Raw genomic sequence first — 24,198 nt, forward strand, 5'->3', positions numbered from 1 at the left:
CGTGGCAAAGTAGATTGCTGGAAGCCAACAATTAAAAGCCTTAATTAGAATGTGTTCATGGATTAGTGTGTGACTTGGAACTCGTCTTTGTATTTCCCCATCTGTGTGTAAAAAAATGCTTGATTTGCAGACTTAGTGGAATTAGCGTACGATACTAGCCATAGAAATTCTTTTCTAAGAACATTTATAGATAGAAATGTACAATGCCTTTGAAACCGAAAATTTACTTTGCAGTGTGTGTGCCCTGAGGTGCCTTGGACAAGATTTCTTTCCAGTCCCACGGAAGCCTATCGTCCTTAGCAAAAGAAAACTTGTGAACTAAACCATGCAGATTCTGTTCTGACTGCTTTGAATGCAGCGGTTCTGTTTCTGTTTTGTGTCCTCGTGCAGGATCCGCTCATCCACACATCCTAGTCTTTCTGTGTGGCAGAACCTCACACCTGTCTCAGTTATGTGTTGCCCGGAAAGGGTGAGGGGAAGAGGCTGTGTGTCTGTCTGGCCAGTTAGAGACGAGGAAGCAGAAGGAAGAGAACCCAGCAGTTGTTATCCAGTATTTTTTGAGCCTCATATCATGTGCCTGCAGTTTATAAAATCTAAGCCTCATGATAACCCTAGGAGCTCAGTCTGTCTTATCTTACTTCCCATGCAGATTAGGGAATGGGGACTCAGATTAAGTAACACGACTAAGGTCCTAAGGCTGAAAGTGGCAGAATTGGTTTTTTTTTTTTTTTAAGATTTTTATTTTTTCTATTAGAGTTGATTTGCAATGTTCTGTCCATTTCTGCTGTACAGCAAAACGACCCAGTCATACACATATATACATATATTGTTTTTCTCACATTAAGAATTCCCAAAGATGCTGGAAAATAACCTGAAAAAGCTCCCCAGAGTCCCAAATTTGTTGTGCAGTAGGAAAATCTCTCATCCTTCAGTTTGATGTAAATAAAGAGGAGTGGGGAAGGTCAGGCAGCTACAGCTATCTTTTCATCGTATTCTGTGCAGTTTCCAAACATCCTCTGAACTGGCCCCATTTATAGTCACCACTCAGCTTGTGGTGAGCCAGGGCCTCTTTGGAGCAAAGCATCGGATTCCCCACCACAACCCCATGAAGTCGATGCTGCCACATTCCTCTGCACTTTACGGGTGACCTGGCCAGAGTCACCCTTTGGTGAGTGGCAGAGCCTAGACTCAAACCCAAGGGGTCTGGCTCTTAGTTTCTTGCAGACTGCCCCACTGTGCTGCTAAAGGCCAGTCTGGCAAGTGTCTCTAGGACGGTTAGTTTAAACTAAATAGGCTGCTGCAGACAAATGTGTTTCTGGGAAGCCTTTGAAGATTCCTAGTTAAGTTGAAGTTCTCTCAAGGGTCTGACCCCAAAATCTTTTGGGGGAGGGCCTATAAAGAAAAGTCCTCATTGTCCTCTTACTAGTCTTAAGTACAGTAATGCCCCATTAAAAACAAAAATCTAATCTCTCTGGCCAAGCATTATGTTAGAGAAGTTTGCATGTTTTATCTTGATCAGCCTGAACTAGTGATCTAGTGGACTGAAGTGGTAGCATTCTAGGGCAGGCGGTGAGGGCCCAGGGTTGGTTCACTTCATCCGGCCCACACCTGCCCGGTCTCGTGACCTGTTCCTTCTTCAGGGCCCTGTGTCACCTAAAAGCCCTCTACTGGGTGGAAATGGATGCTGCCCCAGTATTTTCTGGGAAACTTGCGAATGGCAACCATGTCAACGAGAAGCAAACACTTCAATTGGTGTACTACTTTTCCATGAGAAGGCCACTGTTGTGAAAGAAAGCAGGGCAGGGCTGTCAGAAAGCCTGATTGTGGGTGTCTATTGCTCTGCTCCTGCATGGGTGTGACCTTAAATGGATTACTTAATGTTTTTGAGCATCCCTTTCTTTATCACCTTTGATTCCTAGGTGGTATGTTCATCTAGCCTCCTTATTTGCTCTAAAATGAGTGTAATGGTACTTCTCCCTGTTACTACCCAGATTCTTGGGAGCAGCAAATGAGAATGTATTAGATGACATTTTTGCAAACTGTTAAGTACAGATATGCACGGCTCTTAGCATTCTTGGGTTTTTCCCATCAACAGTGACAGTGATGACAGCTCCCTTGGGCACAGCTGACTCCTGCTTAGGGTGACTCTTCTCCCCTTAGGGAGATAAGGAAGTACAAGTGAGAAGTCCAAGGGCAGAGGGCAAGGGGCATGTGCCACCCTGAGCACAGATCATGCCTCAGCCTCTACACTGTTGACATTTGGGCCTGGGTCATTCTTTGCTGTGGGCCCTCATGGGGTTCTGAGCATCATCACCCTGGGCCTCCACCAGCGAGATGCCAGTGTGCCCTCATTGTGATGCCCTCATTGTGATGACCAGAAATGTCTCCGGGCACTGCCTGATGTTCCCTGTGGGATAGAATACCCTTACTGAGAACCACTGACCTGGGATCTCCACTCAGAATCTCCTGGGGTCTGTGGGATATAGAGCTGAAACATTATCCAAAAGGTGGAATAAAGCTGAGGTGGCAGAGGAGCGCTGTTTTAATACGGTGAGGGGCTGGAAGGCCAGCATCCCTGTGCTGTCTGATGCTGCTGTTTCCGCAATGGCCACATTAGCCTGGCCGCCTTCATGTTCATTCCTGTCTTCATTCACCCGTTCATCAAATGAGTTTATTGAACACCTGCTATAGTCAAGGCATTGCGCTGGGCCCTGTAGTGGGAAATACCGTGAAAGACAAGAAGACCCTGACACCCAGATTGGCACAGGCACCCCCAGAGGAGCCCTGCGGGAGATGAGCACACCTCGAGTGGCACAGCTGTGCAGCTGCAGCCGTGGGGCTGATGGACAGATGGCCTGTGCTGGTGGATTCTGTTTTCTCTCCCCTACTCCTCCCCATGAATATTTTCTCTTTTCATCATTCCCTTTTATTTCACCTTGAAGAAACAGATGCTGAAGGCAGTGCTGTGTGTGCACACGAGAGTATTCTCAGATTCTTCCTCTCTGAAATGCAAACTGGTTAAGTCTATGGCCAATGGCATTAAGAATGTCCGTGACATTTAAACCTTCAGGGAATCCACCAAAGCTCTCCCTGTCACCCCTGGCTTTGAAGCCCAGAAAGTCCTTGCTGACTTAGGAAGAATCGAGATCCGCCGCTCTGTGACCTTCTGCTGTGACTTAATCAGGAGTTTTGTCTTACATCTGTTTAGGTGGGGCTCTTAGATTCCAAGGCATCCTGGAGCAGTAAGAGAAATGTTTAAAAAATAAACTCAGAATGTTTCCTGTCCTAGAGGCAGTATTATTTTGTGCCTAAGTGCTTTTTTGTGGTGAAGGGTTCGATTTTGTCTGTTTCTGTGTAGACAGTGTTAGCGCAGTGTGGGTGTGAAGGATCCGGATCAGGAGGCTCCATCAGTCCTGATGGCAGAGGATTTCTGCAGGGGATGGGCCTTCATCCTCCCGGATGAAAACAAGGATCATTTTGAACAGCAGAGGGTCCCAGAGCGTTTTCCTCTGTGGTGCCTTCTGTGTTTCATCCCTGTTTATTCAGCGATCATCTCCTCGTGTGCCCATCTCTGTGCCTGGCTTTTGGGACACAGCAAGGAACAAGACAGACACAACTCCTGCTTCAAGGTCAATCAAAAAAGTAAGCAAACAAAGTAATTTTAGGTGCTGCTCAGTGCGATGAAGAAGATGAAACGGTACGTGACAGAGGGTGCCAGGGAGCTTGGGGATCGGGGAAGACCTCACCTCACATGCGACCCAAGTGACAAGCAGCCCCGGGTGAATGTTGGGGGCGTGAAGATCCTCAGCAGAGCAAAGCCCAGCAATAGCTGGGACCAGTTCTTTACTTATTCTTTCAGAGCCACAGGACACTCCCAAGTTGCACTTCCCACCTTTTCTCTTGATCTGACCTTCCTTCTCGCCAAGTGGTGAGGCCTTCATGCACAGCCCCACCCTGCCCCGCCGACCCCCGTGTCCTTACTCCTGGCTTGAGTTCGGACTCCCACGGATTCAGAGGTCAGCCACTTTCCAATAGAGGCACGCTCTGCTCTTCCTTGGCCTCCTCCGGGAGCCGGCTCCCTGCTGGAAAGTTATTTTAGTTCATCCTGTTTCACTTGCCCTTTCTCTGTACTTAGGGATTACCAGCAAGAATAGTATCGGGGAAGTCAATAGGTCAAACTTTTTGAGTTTTAAGCTTGAATTATGAGGCTGACCGGTACAGAAGTTTGAATATTTACAGGACTCTTTATTCTCCTTGAAAACAAAAATGCATTTTCTCTCCTTGCCAGTGGCCAGTCCTCCAGACTTCGAAGATCTTGCTTTTACCTCTGTGTGTGGAAGAAGTTACAGAAGCTGGGGTTGAGCAAATTGCTTTCTGTTTCCAGCCCTTAAAACTGTAGCTTTTACTCTCCTGGTCTGGAAGATGGACCTCAAAGTTTACTGACACAACTCTGTTCCCAGTTTAGAGTTTAAAATATTTTAATGTATATAAAATGTACATCTTACATGATTTTTTTTTTTTTTTTTTTTTTTTTTTTTTTTGCCTTTTAGGGCTGCACCTGTGACATACGGAGGTTCCCAGGCTAGGGGTTGAGTTGTAGCTACAGCTGCCAGCCTTCACCACAGCCACAGCAACGCAGGATCTGAGCTGCATCTGTGACGTACACCACAGCTCACGGCAACACCAGATCCCTAACCCACTGAGCAAGGCCAGGGATCCAACCTGCAACCTCATGGTTTCTGGTTGGATTCGTTTCTGCTGCACCACGACGGGAACTCCAGATTTTTTTGTAAGTTACCTCCTTGATTTTGAAAGTTCAGACCACTGTCTGAGCCTGTGCCCTGCCCTGGGGTCTCTTCTTGGTGCCTTTCTCCTTCAGCACCAGCCCCAGGCCCAGTGGCTCAGTGTCACTGGCCTTGAATAGAAACCTTCTCAGAGCAGATGTGGACAGAGCTTGATCTCAAGCCTCACTTGCCATGGTTCTCCATCGCTTCCTTTCTTGGCTCCTTCTCACCTGGCTCACATTGTCTGCTCGTTCACTGACTCATGAAGAAACATGTCTCGAGTATCTGCCAATCAAGGAAGAACCGCTCAAGTCTCGAGAACACATATTCGCAAGTGTGTGTGTTCCACTGGCCCTGCTGCCCCTGCTGCAAGAGGAGGAACCCTGGCTTGTCTTTGGATCCTGGTCTGGAGCAGCGGCAGAGACGTGGCACACTTGTGTCCCCTGTCCCTATGGTAGCAGGAAGGCAAATGGGAGTAGGAGGCAAGCTGACGTTCACAGTTTATGTCCCAAGAGCTGGCTTCTGCTTCTCACCAAGTCTCCAAAGTGGGGGTGGGGACTCCCTAAGCAGAGAAGAGGGGTTCAGAGGCTAGGAAACAAAGTAACTACCAGTTACAGGGTGTATAAATTTTGAACACACCTGTAGGATGAAGGACCCTAAAGAAAGCATCTCTGTCTTGTTTAGAGGGACTGTTGGGAGCAGACAAAGGTGCTAGTCCAAGGAGGACCAGTAGGGTTCCTGGGGAAATAGGGGCCATCCAGCTGGACTGGAGCTTCATGAGACGTGGGGATCCTTTAGAAAGAAGTAGGAAGCCCTGTTGAGACTTTCAGTTCATTTTCAGTTTTGGCCTTCATTTTCTTGGGAATGTTCGCCACAGAACATTTTGGTCTAGGAAATGACCCAATGAGAATATGACCTTAGAAAATCAGTTTGATGAGACCGCTAAGCTTAGTGGCTGCTGTTCTAGCTTGTGTGTGAACTGAGATTCTGGGCTGGGCAGAGGGAGTGGTGCTGGTGGGAGCAGGCTCCACGGTTTTCATTCTGGGTGACTGGCAGGTGACACCATCAGGGCGCAGGAGGACTTGAATGGGGTGGAGGTAACAGTCTGTTTGAGGTAGGAGGGTGTGGGGAGTAGAAATCGTGCTGGAAGTGGTTCCAAAGGGTGGGCTTGGGAATCTTAAATCATGGTTCGTGAGCAATAGAGCACAGGGATGGCCTAAGCTCATGCCCTCGATTCATTTTATTTAAAAATAATATGAATGTATTTGCTTACGTTTAGTAGAGAAAGAAGTAGAAGTACAAAGGAAAAAAGCAAAAATGGGCCGTGATCTTTCCCCCGAATAACCCCACTTGACCTCCTTAAAAAACTAGATTGAAGTAATGAGTGGTGGTCCCTGGCCCTCCCAACTCCCAGTGTCCCTCACAGAAGTGGGCACAGGAAGGATGGCGCTCCTTTGTTTTCACCTGGACGTTTCCAAGACGTAGTAGACAGAAGTGCACTCGAGGATCTCCTTCCTCCAGCAGTCCCACACACCTGACATCTCAGTGGCGCTTGACCTGAGCGCCCTGAGCCCCTGCAGGCTCCTCTGCGCCTCATCTCCACCTCCTGCTTGCTCGCTTGCTCCCGGAGACACTGGCCTTCTTCCTCAGGGCTGGCTGCTTCCGCTGCTCCCTGCCCGTCCTTGCCTTTCTCCTCGCCCAGTTCTTTTGGACATCGGGTCCCTTGTCCCTGCTGGCTCAGAGTCTGTGGGGACCCCAGAAGGGCCACATCACCTCCTCCTCTTTCTTTAGGCAAGCAGCTCAGCAGGGAAGCAGAATGTCGGCAGGGCTGTCTCCCTCTCTCTTGGTCACACCTGTGTCCCAGTACCCCTGGGCAACAGGAACGCAGCAAATCATTCAGCCACTGTAATACATCCTATGACTTTGGGGAAGCAAGCGTGCTCCGTGACTATGTTGTCATCCATTGTCACTGTCATCTCTGTGAATGGGGAGGCTTTTGTAGCCAGTGCTATGAAAGAAAAATTATTTTGACACATTAAAAATGGCAAGGAAGGAGTTCCTGTTGTGGCGCAGTGGTTAACGAATCCGACGAGGAACCATGAGGTTGCGGGTTCGGTCCCTGCCCTTGCTCAGTGGGTTAACGATCCGGCGTTGCCGTGAGCTGTGGTGTAGGTTGCAGACGCGGCTCGGATCCCGCGTTGCTGTGGCTCTGGCGTAGGCCGGCTCCGATTCGACCCCTAGCCTGGGAACCTCCATATGCCGCGGGAGCGGCCCAAGAAATAGCAACAACAGCAACAACAACAACAGCAACAACAAAGACAAAAAGACCAAAAAATAAAAAAATAAAATTAAAAAAAATTTTAAAAAAAATGGCAAGGAAGACTTTATTCAGCACCATCGCAAGCAAGAGATGGAATTCCACTCCCAGTACATCAGGGGCAGGTGTGGAGGTGGTGGAAGATCCCAGGCAGGACTTGAGTAGATGCCAAGGGTGGAGGAAGAGGAGCTGGTCTGATACCAAGAGTAGGCGGGTGCATGACAACCGGCTTAGCAGGATTCTCTGCTGGGTCTGCCGGCCAAGGACCAGGCTGAGGAGATGACTTGAAGGGGCCTGAGCAAAGTGCAGTCAGGAAGCAGGCCTATCTGCAATAAGCCAAGAGAGCCGGGGGATGATTTTGCCCTTGGGAATGTAGTCCAGGGAGGAGGGAACCTGGAGAGTGGGCAATGACAACCGGAAACGCCCCGTGCAGCAGGCGCTGCCAGAGGAGGCCTGCTGGAGCCTCGCCAGACAGACCTGCCTTGTTCTTAGGTTTTCAAACAGGAATGATGAAGTGTCCACCCTTCCCCCCAGCAGGATCCCATGGACAGATTACGTTTCCAGAAAGCCTGTCATGTGTTTTGGCTCCTTGGCAGTAGAGGCTGGGTTTTCCTCTGAGGGACTCTTGTACCTTTCCCAGTTGCAGAGCTGACCCTGCCTCCATGCTGTGACTCGGTCAGGGACGTAAGTGGCCTTTTGGACGTTCTCCAAGCTAGTTTTGCCTCCCTGGGGATTGAGTCAGCCAGAGGGATCCCAGATCCCCGAGCCCGGATCATTCTGAGTGTTAGCTTTTGTCCAGGAGTGATCAGTGATAGTGTCTTTTCACTCTCACAAGGGTCCCAATGCAGCCGATTACTTCTGTGGCCCCGAACACTGGACCCAGTGCTGCTGTGTCCAGTAGATCCCCGCAGTGGCTTGCAAAGGTGCCATTCATTTTTAGCCGGCAGTCAGGAAGCTGCTTGCGAAGGCTGTTACTGTCTGCTGCCGCCAGCTTTCTTAGTGGGAGTGGACAGGATTAGGAAGGTAAAGCAGATGGGGCTGAGGGGTGTAGCCGGGGGTTGCAGTGAAGTGTCACCAAGGGCAGTGTGCTGTGTGCGCTCGGAAATCAGCTCAGGTGGTGTCGCCTCCAAAGAGCGTCCACATTTGGATTTCAGAGTCTCCATACAGAGTACTGGGGATAAGAAGTGGCTTCGTATTTTGCTAAGTCGGGGTGTTTATGAGAACTGCAGTCCCTTGTTCTCATTTCAGATCTACCGAGTCATTTTGTAAGGGGCCTGGGGCTAGGGCTGCTCCAGAAGTCTGCACTTTCAACAGTCTGGTGATTCTAATGAATGGTCTGGTTTGGGAACCGCTGCCTTAGAAGAAGTGGGTGTTCTTGAACAGATGGATGCTTTTATTAACTTGGGCATTTAGACAGTTCATCCATTCATGTCACAACTCTTTATTGAGTGGTTGGGGCTAGGGCTGAGTCCCCAGCTAATCAGAAGGGAGAGACCCCCGCCTTGTCACGCCTGTGACAGCATCACGAATAGGGGAGCAGAGAGGACAGTGGGTGCTGAAGTGGGGGCCCACCGCAGGTGCAGGGCTCCAGACAGGCCTCCCCAGGGTGTGAGGCAGAGCTGGGGTCTGAGGGGTAGGGAGCACAGGAGTGGAGCTGCCTGGCCGTGGAACAGCAGGTGCCAAGGCTTCAGATGGCAGAAGGCAGGTTTGCTGGTGCCGTGAGAGAGGTGGGGGGGGTGTGGCGGGGAGCAGGCAGGAGGGCTGGAGGGGGCGTTGCCACTTGGTCTGGGGCTGGAATCAATGCTGGGGAAGACTGCGGGGCTGGAAGTACGGGGGCCACGTGGCACCCATGTAAGGCCTGTGAGCTGATGGGCACCAACATGCAGCCAGCCGTCCATTTGGGGAGGTGGGCGTGGTGGGCACAGGCCTGGGCCAGGCGCGGTCAGCCTCACATCTCGTCTCTGTCTCCCCCTAGATCCTGCCTGGCCTGTATATCGGCAACTTCAAAGGTGAGTTTTCTTTTTTGTATTATTGTGGTAAAACATACAAACTATAAACATGCCAGTTTCACCTTTTTAAGAGCGCACTTCAGTGGCTCTAGGTCCACACTATTGGGCAGCCGTCACTACCATCCATCCACAGAACCCTTTCATTTTCCCAGCTGAACCCCCACCCGCACCCCTAGAAACCACCGTCTTGCTTTCTGCTGTGAACCTGACTGCTCAAGGGATCTCGTGCGCGGTGTTAGTCCTTTGGTGTCTGAGCGCCGTGTCCTCAAGGTCCATCCGTGTTGTAGCCAGTGTCGGGAATTCCTTCCTTTTTAAGACTGAATAACAGTCCACTGTGTGGAGGGACCACGTTGTATTTTTCCATCTTCAGTGGGTGGATACTTGAGTTGCTTCCACCAATGGTGAGTTCACTTTTTCAGAGATCAGCTTCAGTCTCTCATGCATGATGGGGTCAAGGTGTAGACTCAGTCCATGCAAAGTCTGGTCTGGACGTGACCCCTTGTGTCCAGACCCCTTGGCCAATAGTTGGCAGAGTGGTGTAGAGCCCTGCAGGTTCCACCTTGACCTCTGACCTTCATTTTAACTCCACACGCTTGCTGTTTTATTATCAAAAGAAGATGGCTAAAAGGAACATTTAGCAGCCGTGTAACTTGTATATCATCTTTTATCATTTTTGTTTTCTGGTTGGTTTTTTGGTTTTGTTTGGTTGGTTGGTTGGTTTTTTCTTAGGCCGCACCCACAGCATGTGGAGGTTCCCAGGCTAGGGGTCAAATCCAAGATGTAGCTGCCTACACCACAGCCACAGTAATGCAGGATCCGAGCCGCATCTGCGACCTGCACCACAGCTCACGGAAATGCCGGATCCTTAACCCCCTGAGCAAGGCTACGGACTGAACTCACATCCTCATGGATCCTAGTCGGGTTTGTTTGTGCTGAGCCATGATGGGAACTCCTTGTTTTCTAGTTTTTAATAAATTTTCAGAAACCTATTTTTTTTCAATGAAAATAAGTGGCAGTTTCATATCTAGCAGGTTATTCTCATCCCATGTTGACTTTTCTTCTTAAGACATTTCTCTGCGGCTTGTTCAGTATTTATCCATATGTTGTGAGCTATTGACTTTATTTTTAGCTCATTTGTCTCAAAATGCTTTGTAGTCACAGAGGGGAGCAGAAACCCACGGAGCCAAGTCCGTGTTGGGGGTGGGGGTGGGGGGTTGGTCCCCACACCATGAGGCGCCCGAGCCTGTGTGAGCGAGAGCCGGCTCCCTCCATGTGCTTCACTCACAGACCTGCTGGATAAGAGCAGGAAAGGGTCCCAGCCCCGTCCAGCAGCTCCCCCCTGGACAAGCCAGAATACACACCTGTCTGTTTGCTGGTTGTTGCTTGCATGTGTGAGTTCAGGTTCACACTGATTGTTAGAAGCAATCTTCGTGACTTCTCTACTTGATACGCATTTCCTCTCCCCCTGGGCTCTGAGGACAGCTAACAGGCCTCAGAGAATTCAGCTGCTCATTGCTGCTAGAACATGCTAAAAATAGTCCCGGACTTCCTAAATTAGTAAGGTTTGTAGTTCTGAAAAAGCAGCAAGCTCTGTGGCAGGTGGGCAGGTGGTGCTGGATACATTGACATCTTTGTGCTGATTTGTGTTATCGCAGTAACAGCTTTCGTGGGGAGAGGGAAATGTCTTTATGTCTGAGACTAGAACAGAATCGAGAATAAGTTCTTGGAGGTAGAATTACTAGGTGAAGGTTTTTACAAATCAAAAATTGTAATAAATATCAACCAAATTCAATCCTCTGCCACCAGTTTCTGAGAGTTTTGTCTTTACTCATAGATGGCTGCTTTCTTTTAGAAGGAAGGAAATATTGGAGACTCTTTGTACTAAAATCTGTACCTGTTTTCTGAATATTCAGGGAAATAGGAATCCCTCGTATCCTGTGTCCTGCTTTGTGGTTTGCCTGCTGGAAGGTTCCATCCATGGCCACCCAGGTCCCTCCTCGCCCTGATGGCTGATGTTTATTTGTTGCTTTCAGTTATTCTGATGTTAGTGTGTGGTTATGTCTTATCCTCTCATTCTTTTACCACACATTTATTAAATACTCATGAGGTCTGAGGCTTATCAAAAACAAAAAGGGTGGCCCTGTGCATGGACAGGAGCCGGAGAGGAGCCTCCTGTGTGTGTAGGTGCCTGTGAATGAACTCATTCACTCCACAGACTTGTTGCAGATGCCTGGCGTGGACGTGCATCCTGTCCCTCAGTGGTCCGGAGCCCAGGGAGCAGGTCTGGCAGAGTGGAGCAAAGCTATGAGGCAGGCCCATCTTGGAATCTGGTCACAATCAGAGCCCACACTATGGCAAGCTGCCCCCGGACATGCCCCACAGCCTGGGCGGGAGGGGCAGTAAGGCAGCCTGTGGTGTGGCCGACACGCCTCAGTGCTTCAGCCAATGCCAGGCCCTCCTTGCCACCCCCCGGGAAATGGGAACCGCACCCCTACTTGGGGCTGTTGTGGGAAGGCAGAAGATGCTCCTGGAGCAGCCACAGCTGCCAGGTGGGTAGGGGACACTGATCAGCCTCAGTCAGAACTCGGGGAAACCCATGGTGAGAGTCCTGACTTCCAGCAAGTGGATCCTGCTGTCCACTTATCTGGACCATGTGTCCATGATGATGTCTCATCCAGTAAATTACAAACAATAGTGCTCACTCTAACACAGCACCCAACGTAAAAATATAAAGAAAATCAATGAAAAATTGTTTGACTTTCTGGGCGACCTTTATTTTTTACATGGTGTTGATGGGTATTGTTACCCAGATGACGGTCTCAGTCTGTTGGATGAATAGTCTCTGTCCCATCTCCTCCCTCCCCTCCTTCCTTCCAGGGTGATACTTTACATGTAACTCTGCAACTTCCTTTTTTTCCTTTTAACTTTGCGATGAAGCACAAATAGTCTTCCAACACCTGGTGATTTTTCCACCTAGAGAAAAACCCGCAAAATAAACCCAGCTTCTGGAGCCCAGTCTTTGACAGGAGCTCTTAGTCAAGGAGCCTGAAGTTAGCTCTTCCCAGACACCAGGAGGGGCAGCAAGAGTGGAAGCTCTAAGAGCAGCCCTCTCTTCAGGGAGATGGTGGGGTTTGCTGCTTCGTTGTAAGTTGGCACATGCAGAGGTGCATGTGAGCTTTGTCTTCCTCTGTCTAGTTTCACTAAAGCATGATAACCTCCAGCTCCATCCTCCTTGTTGCAAATGGTAGAATTTCATTCTTTTTTATTGCTCATATTCTGCTGTTCATATATACCACATCTTCTTTATCCATTCATCTGCTGGTGGACACTTGGGTTGCCTCCATACCTTGGCATCGTAGATGATGCTGCTGTGTTATTACTTATATGTGAAATCTAAAAGAAAAAAGAAAAAAGAAAAAGAAAGAAATGAACTAGTGAATGTAACACAACAGAAACAGACTGGCAGATGTGGAGAACAAACTAGTGGTTACCAGTGGGAAGAGGGAGGGAGGAGGGGCAAGAAAGGAGTAAGAGATTAAGAGATACAAACTACTGTGTTTACAATAAGTAACAAGGATGCATTGTACAGCGTGAGAAATATAGCCATTATTTTGTGATAACTTTAAGTGAGGTAGAAGCTATAGACATACCAAACCACTATATTGTACACCTGAAACTAATATAATATTGTAACTCAGCTAAACTTCAATTAAAAAAAGCAGTGGATGTGAGCTTCCAGAAGGAGTGCTTATTGTGTGAAGAAGTCCATGAGATCCTTGAGTGGAGGAAGCCGGTTCGGCACTAGATGCCAGTGATGAACGTGGGGACGTACTTGGGTCTCAGAGCCTTTTTTGTTGTTGTTGTTGTTGTTGTTGTTGTCTTTTTAGGGTCGCACCCGCAGCACATGGTGGTTCCCAGACTAGGGGTCAAATCGGAACTGCGGCTGCTGGCTTAGACCACAGCCACAGCAACGCAGGATCCAAGCCATGTCTGTGACCTACACCACAGTTCATGGCAATGTCAGATCTTTAACCCACCAGGCGAGGTCAGGTATCAAATCTACGTCCTTATGGGTGCTCATCAGATTCATTTCCGCTTAGCCACAATGGGAACTCCCTGGTCTCAGAGCTTTTGTCCTGTGTCCACCTATGAGAATGGCCGTGGTCCCAGCTGTAGTTCCCAGTTGTTCAGATGAGGCCAGGGTGTCAGCATGGATCTATGGAGGCTGTCAGCCTAGCCTCGGAGAACCAGGTGACTCTGAAGTAAGCCTGTGTTGGGAAACATTCAGTCAGTGGAGATCAAAGCCCACATCTCAAGCCTTGGGACCTAATCTAGTCCAGATGACATTAATAATAATGACGGTAACAGTAATGTTTACTTCCAGCCAGCCGGGCACTGTTCGAAGCAGTTTACATCGTCTGATACTTCCAGCGACACTTTGAGGCGATGCTCTTACTGTTTTCCCACTTTGCAGGCAAGGAAAGTGAGGCACAGAAGTACTTGCCCAGAGTCAACACCAATAAAAGGCAAAGCCAGATTTGATAAAGAAGGGGACAAATAGGAACTGCCTCATTGTGGCCCCTGCCTCAGGCTGGAAATGTACCCGCTTAAGTGTCGGACCCACTAGCAGAAAATGTGTAACTCAAGAAGTTGTGATAATGAAACATAATCTTTAACTCTAGGGTCCTTAAATCAAGTTTGCAGTGGGAAGTACAACCACAAAGCAGACTGGAATCTCTTGCTCGTCACTCAGCAGGTTCTCAACTCGGGAGGCGAAAGTTGTTTGGGAAGTGATTCAAAACATGACTTGGGGTTCAGGGAGAGCAGGAGGAATCAGGTCCCTTTAAAACAGAGACCCCTTCCTCACTCTCTTCCCGCATGGCCTTGCTCTTGCGTGAGTCAGAGTGTTAGAAAGGCACCACCAAAGAAGTTCTTCCCTGCCACGTACCTGTTTCTCAGAAGCGCTTAGGCTGATGTTTACCTTCCAGTGCTTCCGTACGTTTTTGTTGATTTTACTTGGAGGCAATTCTGCTTGACTTTGCTGGACGAGCTCTGGCATTTCCCACATCTTAGGACTGGTCATCCCTGTTCATTTGCTGTATCAGTGTAAGACCTGGAGCACTAATCCCCTTTCTAAGGAAGCACGTGACTGTCACTGTGCCCTTTAAGGAAGGTATCTTTCAGGAATGCACCTGCTACCACGGTGAGGCTCTCCCAGTGATGCGCTGGGCAGAGGATGTGTCACTGCAAAGGAGAAGACTCAGTCAGCGTTTCTGTTTCACTGCTCCCACTGTGTGAAGGTGACAGTTGGCTTCTTCAGAAACCATGTGAGGCCTGGTGGGGGGTAAACAAAGGGAGGCAGCAAAACTGGGCAAGAGGCCAGGGACAGAGACAAGGAAAGAACATGGGTGGCTGTTTTACTTGTTAATGCAATTTGGGATGAATTTTGTGAATAGTATTTCTTTAATTTTTCTTCATTACCAAAGTACTGTATGTACATCAGTTAAAATAAAGGTTTAAAAAACCCAAATGGGGTAGAAATGTGTTAAAGAGAGTATAAATTTCCCCAAAGCCCATGTCCTGAGTATCCCGAGTCAGCTTATGTTCCTCTAGATTTTTTTCCATGTGAATTCCAAACTGAACATTCCCATTGATTGTATTAATACTGATTTGATGCATTTGTGATTGCAAGTGGCCATGAGTTGTTTTCTGGCTCAGAAAGGGCATTAACCTGCTGTGGTGGGAGAGGGACACCGTGGCTCCAGGTCATTCTGGAAAGGCCATTCTCCAGAGGCTCTCCATGTGGGTTGAAGTGGCCAGGGAGTCTGCATTTCCAGCATACTCATGGATGGTGCCATGCTGCTGCTTGGCCGACTTCACTTTGGACAGCAGAAGACTAAGTTCTCCTAAGATTTCATGCTCAGGGTGAGCTGGCATGAAACTTGTAGCTTGTGCACACACACGTGTAAGTGAGCTGCAGACCCCACAGCCAGTCTTTCAGCTGCATTCACACTCTTTAGCCTGGCATCAATAACCTGTAGTCCTGAAGAGTCAGTGTCATCAGCCAGCAGCGCTGGCCGAGCATTTGTGCACTGAAATGGGTGGACAGAGCCTGCGCTTAGAAAGACTGATCCCAAGTGGGCATGTGCTTGCAGACGGTTTTCTCGTTTGAGATACCAAGGGTTGTTGTATTAAAAAACATGATTTTATTCCCAAACCACTTTCTTGTTGTCTGTCTTAATCTGTGTTACCTTTATGGGGTGATGAAAATGCTGTCACGTTAGGTTATGGTCATGGTTAAACAATTCTGAATACACTAAAGCCATTGAATGGTACACTTTAAAAGGGTGATGTTCTATGGTATGTAAATTATCTCAGTAACGCTGTTCTAAAAAAGGAAGAACGTATGTTTAAACAAATACTAATCTTTAAAATTCAAGGGCTGGCTAGCGTCAGAATCCGGAAAGACCCTTCTAGAGTGTCCTGTGCTTCACTCTGCCCTCCTCTCCCCAGTTCAGGGCCCCACATCGCCTGGGCACCAAGAGCTCCAGCTTGAGCTTGTTTCACTGCTTGTCTAAAAGATACATACTGGGCATGTTGGAAAGGTGCATTTTGGTGAGAAGGTGGGGGCTGCTGGCTGTGGGACCCTAAATGATTGCGGTTCCTGCCTAATTTAAAGCTTAGATAGTTGGGGGACAGGGGCGGCTGGACTCAGTCCCCGTGTGATGCGGAGGCTGAGTAAGGCGTTGGAGCCATGCAGAGTCTTAAAATAAAACCAACATTTTAGCAGTTCTTTAAAAGTGCTACGTATCGCAGAATGTTTAGGACAGTGTTTCTCAGTTTCTGCTTCCTAAAAATGCAGATTCCTGCCATAGACCTGAACTAAGTTGGAACCCAGGAACCTGCCTTTAAAAAAAACAGCCCGAGTAGTTCATAGGCATGTTAACTTCTGCAGCCACCTATGTTGAATATACACATGGAAACTGTAAAGAAGAAAAAAGAAAATACTTGTAATTCCATTTCTTCAAGATTATCACTGTTTGGCCTAATTTCCCCACTGTGTGTGCTTGTCTTTGTTGTTTTTACAAATTGAATTTCTATTTAGAGTTTGGTAGCCGCTCCCACCTCCACCACCACCCCACAGCCCACTTAATATTGTATCCTGAGTACTTTGCCATGTCATAAGTATTCTGCAGAAACAACATAATTAAGCATCTGACTTTCAGTCCATTTTTAAAAACCTTGTCCCAGGCCAGGACAAGGGCGTAGGAGGAGTGGACCTCCTTATTTCTTGCTGGACCCTGTTTTGTAGATTAGCAGAGGCTTCCAGCTGGGGCTTTATTGCATCCTTCCTCTACAAGTAGGAGCATTAGAGAGAATGCAATTTTGGTGTCTCCTTAGTTTCGCATGCATATAATATAATAGCCAACTGATAACTTCTGTACTATTTGTTTGGAATTTCCAGAAAATGTTCCATTTTTAGTTTTGCCATAAAGTGTATGTAGATGTTATAAACCACAGCCTCATTTGCATCTGGCCCCATTCCCTGCTGTTTGACATTAGGGTTGAGTCACCTGGCAGATTTCTGTTTCTTATATGGAAAGTTGTTTTTGTATTTAATTTTAACTTAGATTACTAATCATTAAGAAGCAGTTTAAAAATATTTTAAATGTCTTTTTTGTTACATGTTTCATGTAAAAGACTAAACTAGGAATCTGCAACTTAAGTGTCAACTACAAAATGATTTCATAGGTTCACTTCCTTTAAACAGCAAAAATCATGACTATGATGTTTATCAGTCTTAATACAGTTCAAGTTTTATATGACCACTTTGTATCAAAAGATGTGCCAGTCAGAAATAAACTTAATTATCTGCAGAATACCTAAAAGCAATAACCCTAAATTCCATAGGTCTAGATTATTCTGGTGTAGTCAGTTATAAAGTTTTAAGAAAGAAATATACAATTCATTTTGTGGGTTTTTTTCCTGGGTTAAACTTTAGGAGTAATTCACTTGCGGAAAATATTAACTGCCCTCCTCTTTCTTCCATGACAGACGCCAGAGATGCCGAGCAGCTGAGCAAGAACAAGGTGACACACATTCTGTCTGTGCACGACAGCGCCAGGCCAATGCTGGAGGTGAGAGCGCAGAGTCGAGCATGTGTCTGCCCCGTGTCCCTGGGTCTAGCAGGCGCTGGCGATGCAGCGTGTCCTCTGCCTGGAGTGGCAGGAGGGCGCCTTCTTTTTCTCATTGTCCTCCTACTGCCAGCTTAGCTTCCATGGCTAAATGCCAGTGAACAAGCTGATGCTGCATTTCCCTTCAGATTTTAAGGACATTCAAAACCCATTTTTTTTTTCCTTTCAAAATTATCTCTTGTTTTAGAATCCAGAAGAATTCATGCTGCTCAGTTCTTGATTTTTTTTTTCCCATTCGCATTTAGGAATAAAAGTCAATGGGAAGTCCGTTTTCCCTGGAGGTTTCTCAGGGCTTCTCTGTTCGGAGACTGTGCTGTTGCATTTGGGGGTTTAAAGTAAACAGTGTATCTGCCTGACATCTTCAATTTTGCTCTAATGGATGGTTTGAGCTGTTGGCTGGGAGCAAAATTTATTTCTGTTTATTGCCTTGACAGAGCCCAAGGTGCCTCCTTTTAGAAGATAATGCAAGTGCAGTTGTGATGTGTATGTGTTTTTCTGTCTTAGGGTGGGTATTAAGAGGGAGGGGTAACTTGTTCTTAAAGAAATAATCCTAGTGCGAGGTGTTTTCACTTAAATTAATGTTGGATAAGAGTAGGTAATATATTTTTACTTCAAACTTATCTCCTGTCACTTGGCCATTGGAGCTGCCAGGTTCAGTCAGTGTCGGACAGATGGGAACGCAGAAGAAGTGACTCTCCCGCCACCCCAGCACAGGTGACCTCAGGGGAAGCAAACCTCTGTTCTTTGCTCCAGGTGTTCAGGCTCGCACTTCCCTCTGTTGTTTTAGCTCGTGCTTTTTGATAAGGTGCTGTCGCGTGGGCTGCAGCGTGATTTAGTGAAAACAGCCACAACACGACACCATTTTTTGGAGCCTAACCATTCCCTTGAAAATAACTACTCCATTTTTCAACTCTCAACAGTGGTTTATATCAAACATATAGCTGAGCTATGGCCTAGATGATAAGTTACACTGGTCATGATTGACTTCCTCTTATATCACAAGATGAGGCCTGAGGTTTCCTTTCTTTTAATAAGTTGCATCGCTGCGCTCCCCACCCCAGCCCTCAGGCAGCCTCCCCACATCGTGCCCCCTTCAGCACAGCTCGTTGTCACATGAGAACATGGCCCTTCAATCTGTTCAAACTGTCGCTTCTGTCCAGATACACACCCTTCAAGTTCTGGAATAAAAGAGCCCTAGCCCTCATCTGTCCTGCGTCCACACTTTACCCCAGAAGCAGCGGCGGGAGGGGAGCAGTGGGACTGTAACCCCGGTGAAAAGCCATCATTTGTGTGAAAGCCTCAGAGCTCTGAGCAAACTGTGTCCCCGTCAGTGATACAGCACGTGTCCCTTTTTATTCCCTATAAGAAAAAAAGAAAGCTCGTGCCTTTTCCCGTGGGACTGCTTTTATTTGGCAATATCCTGTTTCAGTCTTTGGGTGCTGTCATTACCTTGCTCAATAAGAAGTACTTTCCTATGATTTCATATTTATTAAGGGTTAGACCTCTGTTTTATAGCCTAACATAGTTTATTTTTTAATGATTTTTATTTTTCCATTGCAGTTGGTTTACAGTGTTCTGTCAATTTTCTACTGCACAGCAAAGTGCACACATATAGCTTCTTTTTCTCACATTATCCTCCATCATGTTCCATCACAAGTGACCAGATATGCTTCCCTATGCCAGACAGCGGGCTCTCATTGCCTATCAACTCCAAATGCAATAGTTTGCATTTATTAGCCCCAGATTCCCAGTCCACCCCACTTCTCCCCATCCCCTTTGGCGGCCACAACTCTATTCTCCAAGTCCATGAGTTTCTTTTCTGTGGAAAGATTCTTTTGTTCCATATGTTAGATTCCAGATAGAAGTGATATCATATGGTATTTGTCTTTCTCTTTCTGACTTACTTCACTTGGTATGAGAGTCTCTAGTTCTATCCATGTTGCTGAACTATTTTGTTATTTTTTTATGGCTGAGTAGTATTCCACTGTGTTTATATACCACATCTGAATCCATTCATCTGTCAATGGACATTTAGGTCATTTCCACATCTCAGCTATTGTGAATAGTGTGGCAGTAAACATACAGGTGCATGTATCTTTTTCAAGGAAAGTTTTGTCTGGATATGTGCCCAGGAGTGGGATTGCTGAATCATATGGTAGTTCTATATTTAGTTTTCTGAGGTATCTCCATGCTGTTTTCCATAGTGGTTGTACCAGCTTACATTCCCACCAACAGTGTAGGAGGGTTCCCTTTTCTCCACACTCCCTCCAGCATTTGTTATTTGTTGACTTATTAATGATGGCCATTCTGACTGGTGTGAGGTGGTACCTCATGGTAGTTTTGATTTGCATTTCTCTAATAATCAGTGATGTTGAGCATTTTTTCATGTGCTTATTGGCCATCCATATATCTTCTTTTGAAAAATGTCTATTCAGGTCTTTGCCCATTTTTCATTTGGGTCATTGGTTTTTTTGCTGTTGAGTTGTATAAATTATATATTTTAAAGATGAAGCCCTTATCAGTTACATCTTTGAAACTATTTTCTCTCATTCTGTAAGTTGTCCTTTTTTTTTTTTTTTTTTTTTTTTAATGGTTTCCTTTGCTGTGCAAAAGCTTGTTAGTTTGATTAGGTCCCACTGGTTTGTTTTTGCTTTTATTTCTGTTGCCTTGGGAGACTGACCTGAGAAAACATTTGTACGGTTGATGTCAGAGAATGTTTTGCATATGTTCTCTTCTAGGGGTTTGATGGTGTCTTGTCTTAACGTGTAAGGCTTTAAGCCATTTTGAGTTTCTCTTTGTGCTTGGTGCGAGGGTGTGGCATAACATAGTTCAGTGTTGCTCCCTTTATTCATTTTTAACTTCACAAGTAATTCATGAATGCATTCGTATTTTAAGAATTAAAATGAGGAGTTCCTGTCGTGGCGCAGTGGTTAACGAATCTGACTAGGAACCATGAGGTTGCGGGTTCGATCCCTGGCCTTGCTCAGTGGGTTAAGGATCTGGCGTTGCCGTGAGCTGTGGTGTAGGTCGCAGACGCGGCTTGGATCCCGTGTTGCTGTGGCTCTGGCGTAGGCCGGTGACTATAGCTCCAATTCGACCTGGAGCTGGGAACCTCCATATGCCGTGGGTGTGGGCCTAGGAAAGCAAAAAGACAAAAAAAAAAAAAAAAAAGAGAGAGAGAGAGAGAGAATTAAAGTGATAGATTTTCTGATTACACCAGTGGGAAAAACTGAGACACCAAAAGTTCTTTGAACCAGCATCTTCCCTTAAGTGATTAGAGTGGAGGAAGTTCACCAGAAGTTCCAGACCTTTTTCAGCCCTCTGCCTGGTCTGTAGAGGCAGTTGGCTCTCTTAAATTCCAAACTCAGTTCCAGAAGCATAATTTCACCCAGCCTGGGAGGAGTCGGGGGAACTATTTGTTTGGAGTCAGTGTGGGATTAGTGGGTGGATTTTATCTTCCAGCAGCCCCGATCCTGGGAGAGATGGAGGCAGGGATGGAGAGGAGAGGGCAGATCATGTACAGGCCCAGCGACCCACCCGGTGAAGGGTCCTGATAAAGAGCGAAAGGCAAGGGGTAGGAGGCCAGAGAGCTGGGACCCGCTTCCCTTTCAGAGCCTTTCGAAGCCACCCCCGTCTATCGAACAGCCCCCAACATTCTCTAGGCAGCCCTGGGCTGGGCTGGACTGAAAGTAGGGAGGGGTTACTGTCTGCAGCCGAAAGGTCCCAGTCCCATCACATCCATGTGGGAGTTCTGTGAGCCTTGCTGCTGTCCAGGACACCACGGATGCTTCTTTGGTGGATGGAAACAAGGTTTGCTTATTCTCTGAACCCTGGACCAAGGTGGTTAGTGGAAGGAAAGGGAAGAAAGCCCAAGGGTCCAATCGCCGTCTCTTCAGAAGAGTGTCTGAGAGTCAGATCTTCCAGAATAAAGAGTCTCAGAGTCTTGGCAGAAACTTGGGAACCTAACCTTCATACTCATCAGGTCAGCGCTCAGCTAACATCTGAGATGCTGAGGGGCTCTGGCTCCATTTCTATGCCTGTTGCTCTTTGTTTGACGTGGAAGATCCCAGTCAAACGGGGTCCTAGAGGTCACTCTCCTGACTCCATCACTGTGTGGACAGGAAGCTGAAGTTCAGACATGAAGGGACTCCCACGATCCCACAGCTGGTTTAGATAGCTTGATGGAAACCTGGATCTTCCTTCCCAGGCCAGAGATTTTCCCAGAATGCTTCACCACCTTGGACCTCTCCTACTGTGACTGATGCTTCTGAGTTTGCTAGCAGCATTGGCAGACACTGACATGTCCGCTTCGGGAAGGTTGTGCCATTTGTGCCCTTACTGGCAGTGTATCAAAATGCCTGTTTGCCCATCGCATCACCAGTGTGGAGTTTTGCTCTTCGTTACTTTTATTTATTTTTTTTTTTAATTTTATTTTTTTATTTTCCCACTGTACAGCAAGGGGGTCAGGTTATCCTTACATGTATACATTACAATTACAGTTTTTCCCCCACCATTTCTTCTGTTGCAACATGAGTATCTAGACATAGTTCTCAATGCTATTCAGCGGGATCGTTACTTTTTAATTAGCAATGTTTTTGTTTTGTTTCATTCACTGTGAATGCCCTCTTCACACTGCTGAGTCTCCGGTCCAGGCAGGGCTTCCGTCTGAAGGCAGGGAATTGGTTTGCTCTTAAGCTTCTGCAGGATGCCCGTCCCCAGGACCGGTGCTGGAGATGAAGTGAGTGGAGTCAGTATCTGCTATGGTGAAGCCCTCAGTGTATAAATGAGATGCTTGTGGAGGCCATTTATGCATATTAATAGTTACAGTCCAGTGGAAGGAGAACCTGGGCTCTGTAGGAATAACTCAGAAACCAGGGTCCCCCTCTGCCATGTGAGTCTGGGGGCGTTTGGCCAGGCCTTTGGGCCGCTCGCACCAGGAGGAGGTTGGTGGAGGCCAAGTCCCACCTGCCAGTGGGGCCCTGACTCCCTGAGATCATGCCAGTCCCTCTCCTCCGCCACGGACCCTGTGAGCCCAGCCAGGCAAGGAGCAGCGTCCTGGTTCCTTCGAAGCCCACCCAGACCTGGCCGCACACTCAGGTCACCAGAGAGTGGCAGAGCCATGGGGAGAAACCATGGCCACGTAGATTAATTTCTCAAGTAGAAATCAAGCCCATATGTGTAAGTCTAACATTTAAGGGGGAAAAGTCCCATGTTGCGGACTGGGTGGGGAGTCGCTTCTGTTTGCTGTAGTGTTTCCTTATTTGTGAGCTGTGTCTTCAGTGACTACCGCTTGCTCTAGATCGAGGGTGGTGAGAACTCCTGTCGCAAAGACGGTGCTTTTTCAGAGCAGAAGCCCTGTGTTGTTTGTAGGTGCTGAGGAAGTAATATTGAGCAATGAAAGGTTTCTGCCTCCCCGTGAAAAAAGAAACAGAGCTCTATCTTTCCAATGTAAAAATTTCAGAGTTTGTTTCGTTTTTCATGTTGGGCATTTAACCAGAACACCTGCAGGAAACAAAACTATTTTTCACTATCAACAAAAATGCTTTAAAAAGTGTTCTCATTCCTTCACTGGGCTAAACCACAAATAATTTAATTTTTAAATGATTTGTATTTTAATATTAAATAGAAAAAATACTTTATATGCATAGATTCAAATCAGGGTCTGGTATGTAGGCTGATAGGTTTTTTGAGCTTGAGTCCAGCTTGGATATTCTTCCCATTATAAGTTGTGACTTTCATATTTTGAACCACTTCAGCTTTTGCTTTTGTTTTTAAGAATAGGCTGTTTTCACAGGCTGGCACTTATTCCTAGTGATTCTCTTTTATATTTCCTTTAAAACTGAAGACAGTTTCTGAGTTATCTGGGCTCAGAATTTCGTTTAAAACTAAAGACAGTTTCTGAGGTTCAGAATTCCGTTTTGTTAGTCTTGTTTGTAACTGGCCTCCTCTCCGCTTCTCCTGCTTCAGATACTTCCTGCTGTCCATGTCTGAACACACCGTGTCCACCTGCAGGAGACGCCCAGTCTACGGGCACGGCGGTACTGAGAGGCTAAGGGGTTCCTGGAGGCACGGCGGTCCCCTGCTGCGTGTCTGTCCGGCGGCCCACCCCATTTCTCACCCTCCAAAGTTTTAGCGGCTCCCCAGGTGTAAGACAAGCCCAATCCAAGGTGTGATGTGGCATCTGAAGTCCACAGCCACCTCTCCCTTCTACCCTTCTCTCGCTGCAGGCGCGCCTGCGACCCCCCTCAGAGCTCAGCCCAGAGCCTGTCTCGAGGAGGGTACTCCCAGTGCCCTCCAACCTCAGGGCTTCTTCTCTTTTTCTGTAATAGTTGTATACTGAACTCTGTTGGGTCCTGAACTGTGCACGCTTGACAGGCTCTGCAGGTCATCAAATGGCCGTCTAACCTTCTCACTGCCTCTGCCCGTCTTGTAAGCTGCTCTCAGGCAGGTGCTGCCGGATTTCTTCAGGCTCCCCAGCACTCAGCCTGGGCCTCGTTCTGCGATGCTCCCGACAGCTAAGAACCACGAGTCTCAGCTCCACTCCCACATGAGAAGTCAGGTCTTTGGCCATTTGTGGCTCACTTCACGAGGTGAAGGAAGAGCAGTGTGGAGAATGACGCTCCGATCACCGGTGATCTGTGAGGCCAAGGCTGTTAGTGCCGCGTAGCCTCACCTGTGTCCCTCCCACTGCCAGGGAGACTGGGTGGGGCGGACGCTACTGGGCAGAGCTGTAGTGGCCTCTAGGGGAGAATCACCTCTTTCTTTGTTCCTACAACCAAGTGACACTTCTCTGACTTTCTGAATGGCCTCTCAGTGGTCCTTCAGCTACCTTTGGTCTGCACTGGAAGCTCGGTCCTATAAGGACAGTACAGTTTAAGACGCAGACAGTGGAT

General features: G+C 47.4%; 1 protein-coding gene across 15 annotated transcripts in view; it reads left to right on the forward strand.

Moving 5' to 3' along the window:
* DUSP22 (dual specificity phosphatase 22) overlaps window positions 1-24,198 on the forward strand; it is a 52,834-nt gene that overhangs the window by 2,446 nt on the left and 26,190 nt on the right. For 9 of the 15 annotated variants that reach the window (XR_002346207.1, XR_002346215.1, XR_002346210.1 and 6 more), the window contains 3 exons: window positions 7,639-7,785; window positions 9,077-9,110; window positions 17,166-17,248. Coding sequence is in view for 3 of the 15 variants with exons in the window: in XM_021100091.1 (XP_020955750.1) it covers window positions 17,240-17,248 (9 nt within the window). In the remaining 12 variants the exon portion in view is untranslated. Of the gene's footprint in view, window positions 1-7,638; window positions 7,786-9,076; window positions 9,111-17,165; window positions 17,249-24,198 lie in introns of those variants that run through there. The other 6 variants (XR_002346206.1, XR_002346209.1, XR_002346214.1 and 3 more) reach the window with 1 other exon arrangement.

The sequence above is a fragment of the Sus scrofa genome, chromosome 7 (assembly GCF_000003025.6).
Source record: "Sus scrofa isolate TJ Tabasco breed Duroc chromosome 7, Sscrofa11.1, whole genome shotgun sequence".
NCBI lineage: Eukaryota > Metazoa > Chordata > Mammalia > Artiodactyla > Suidae > Sus > Sus scrofa.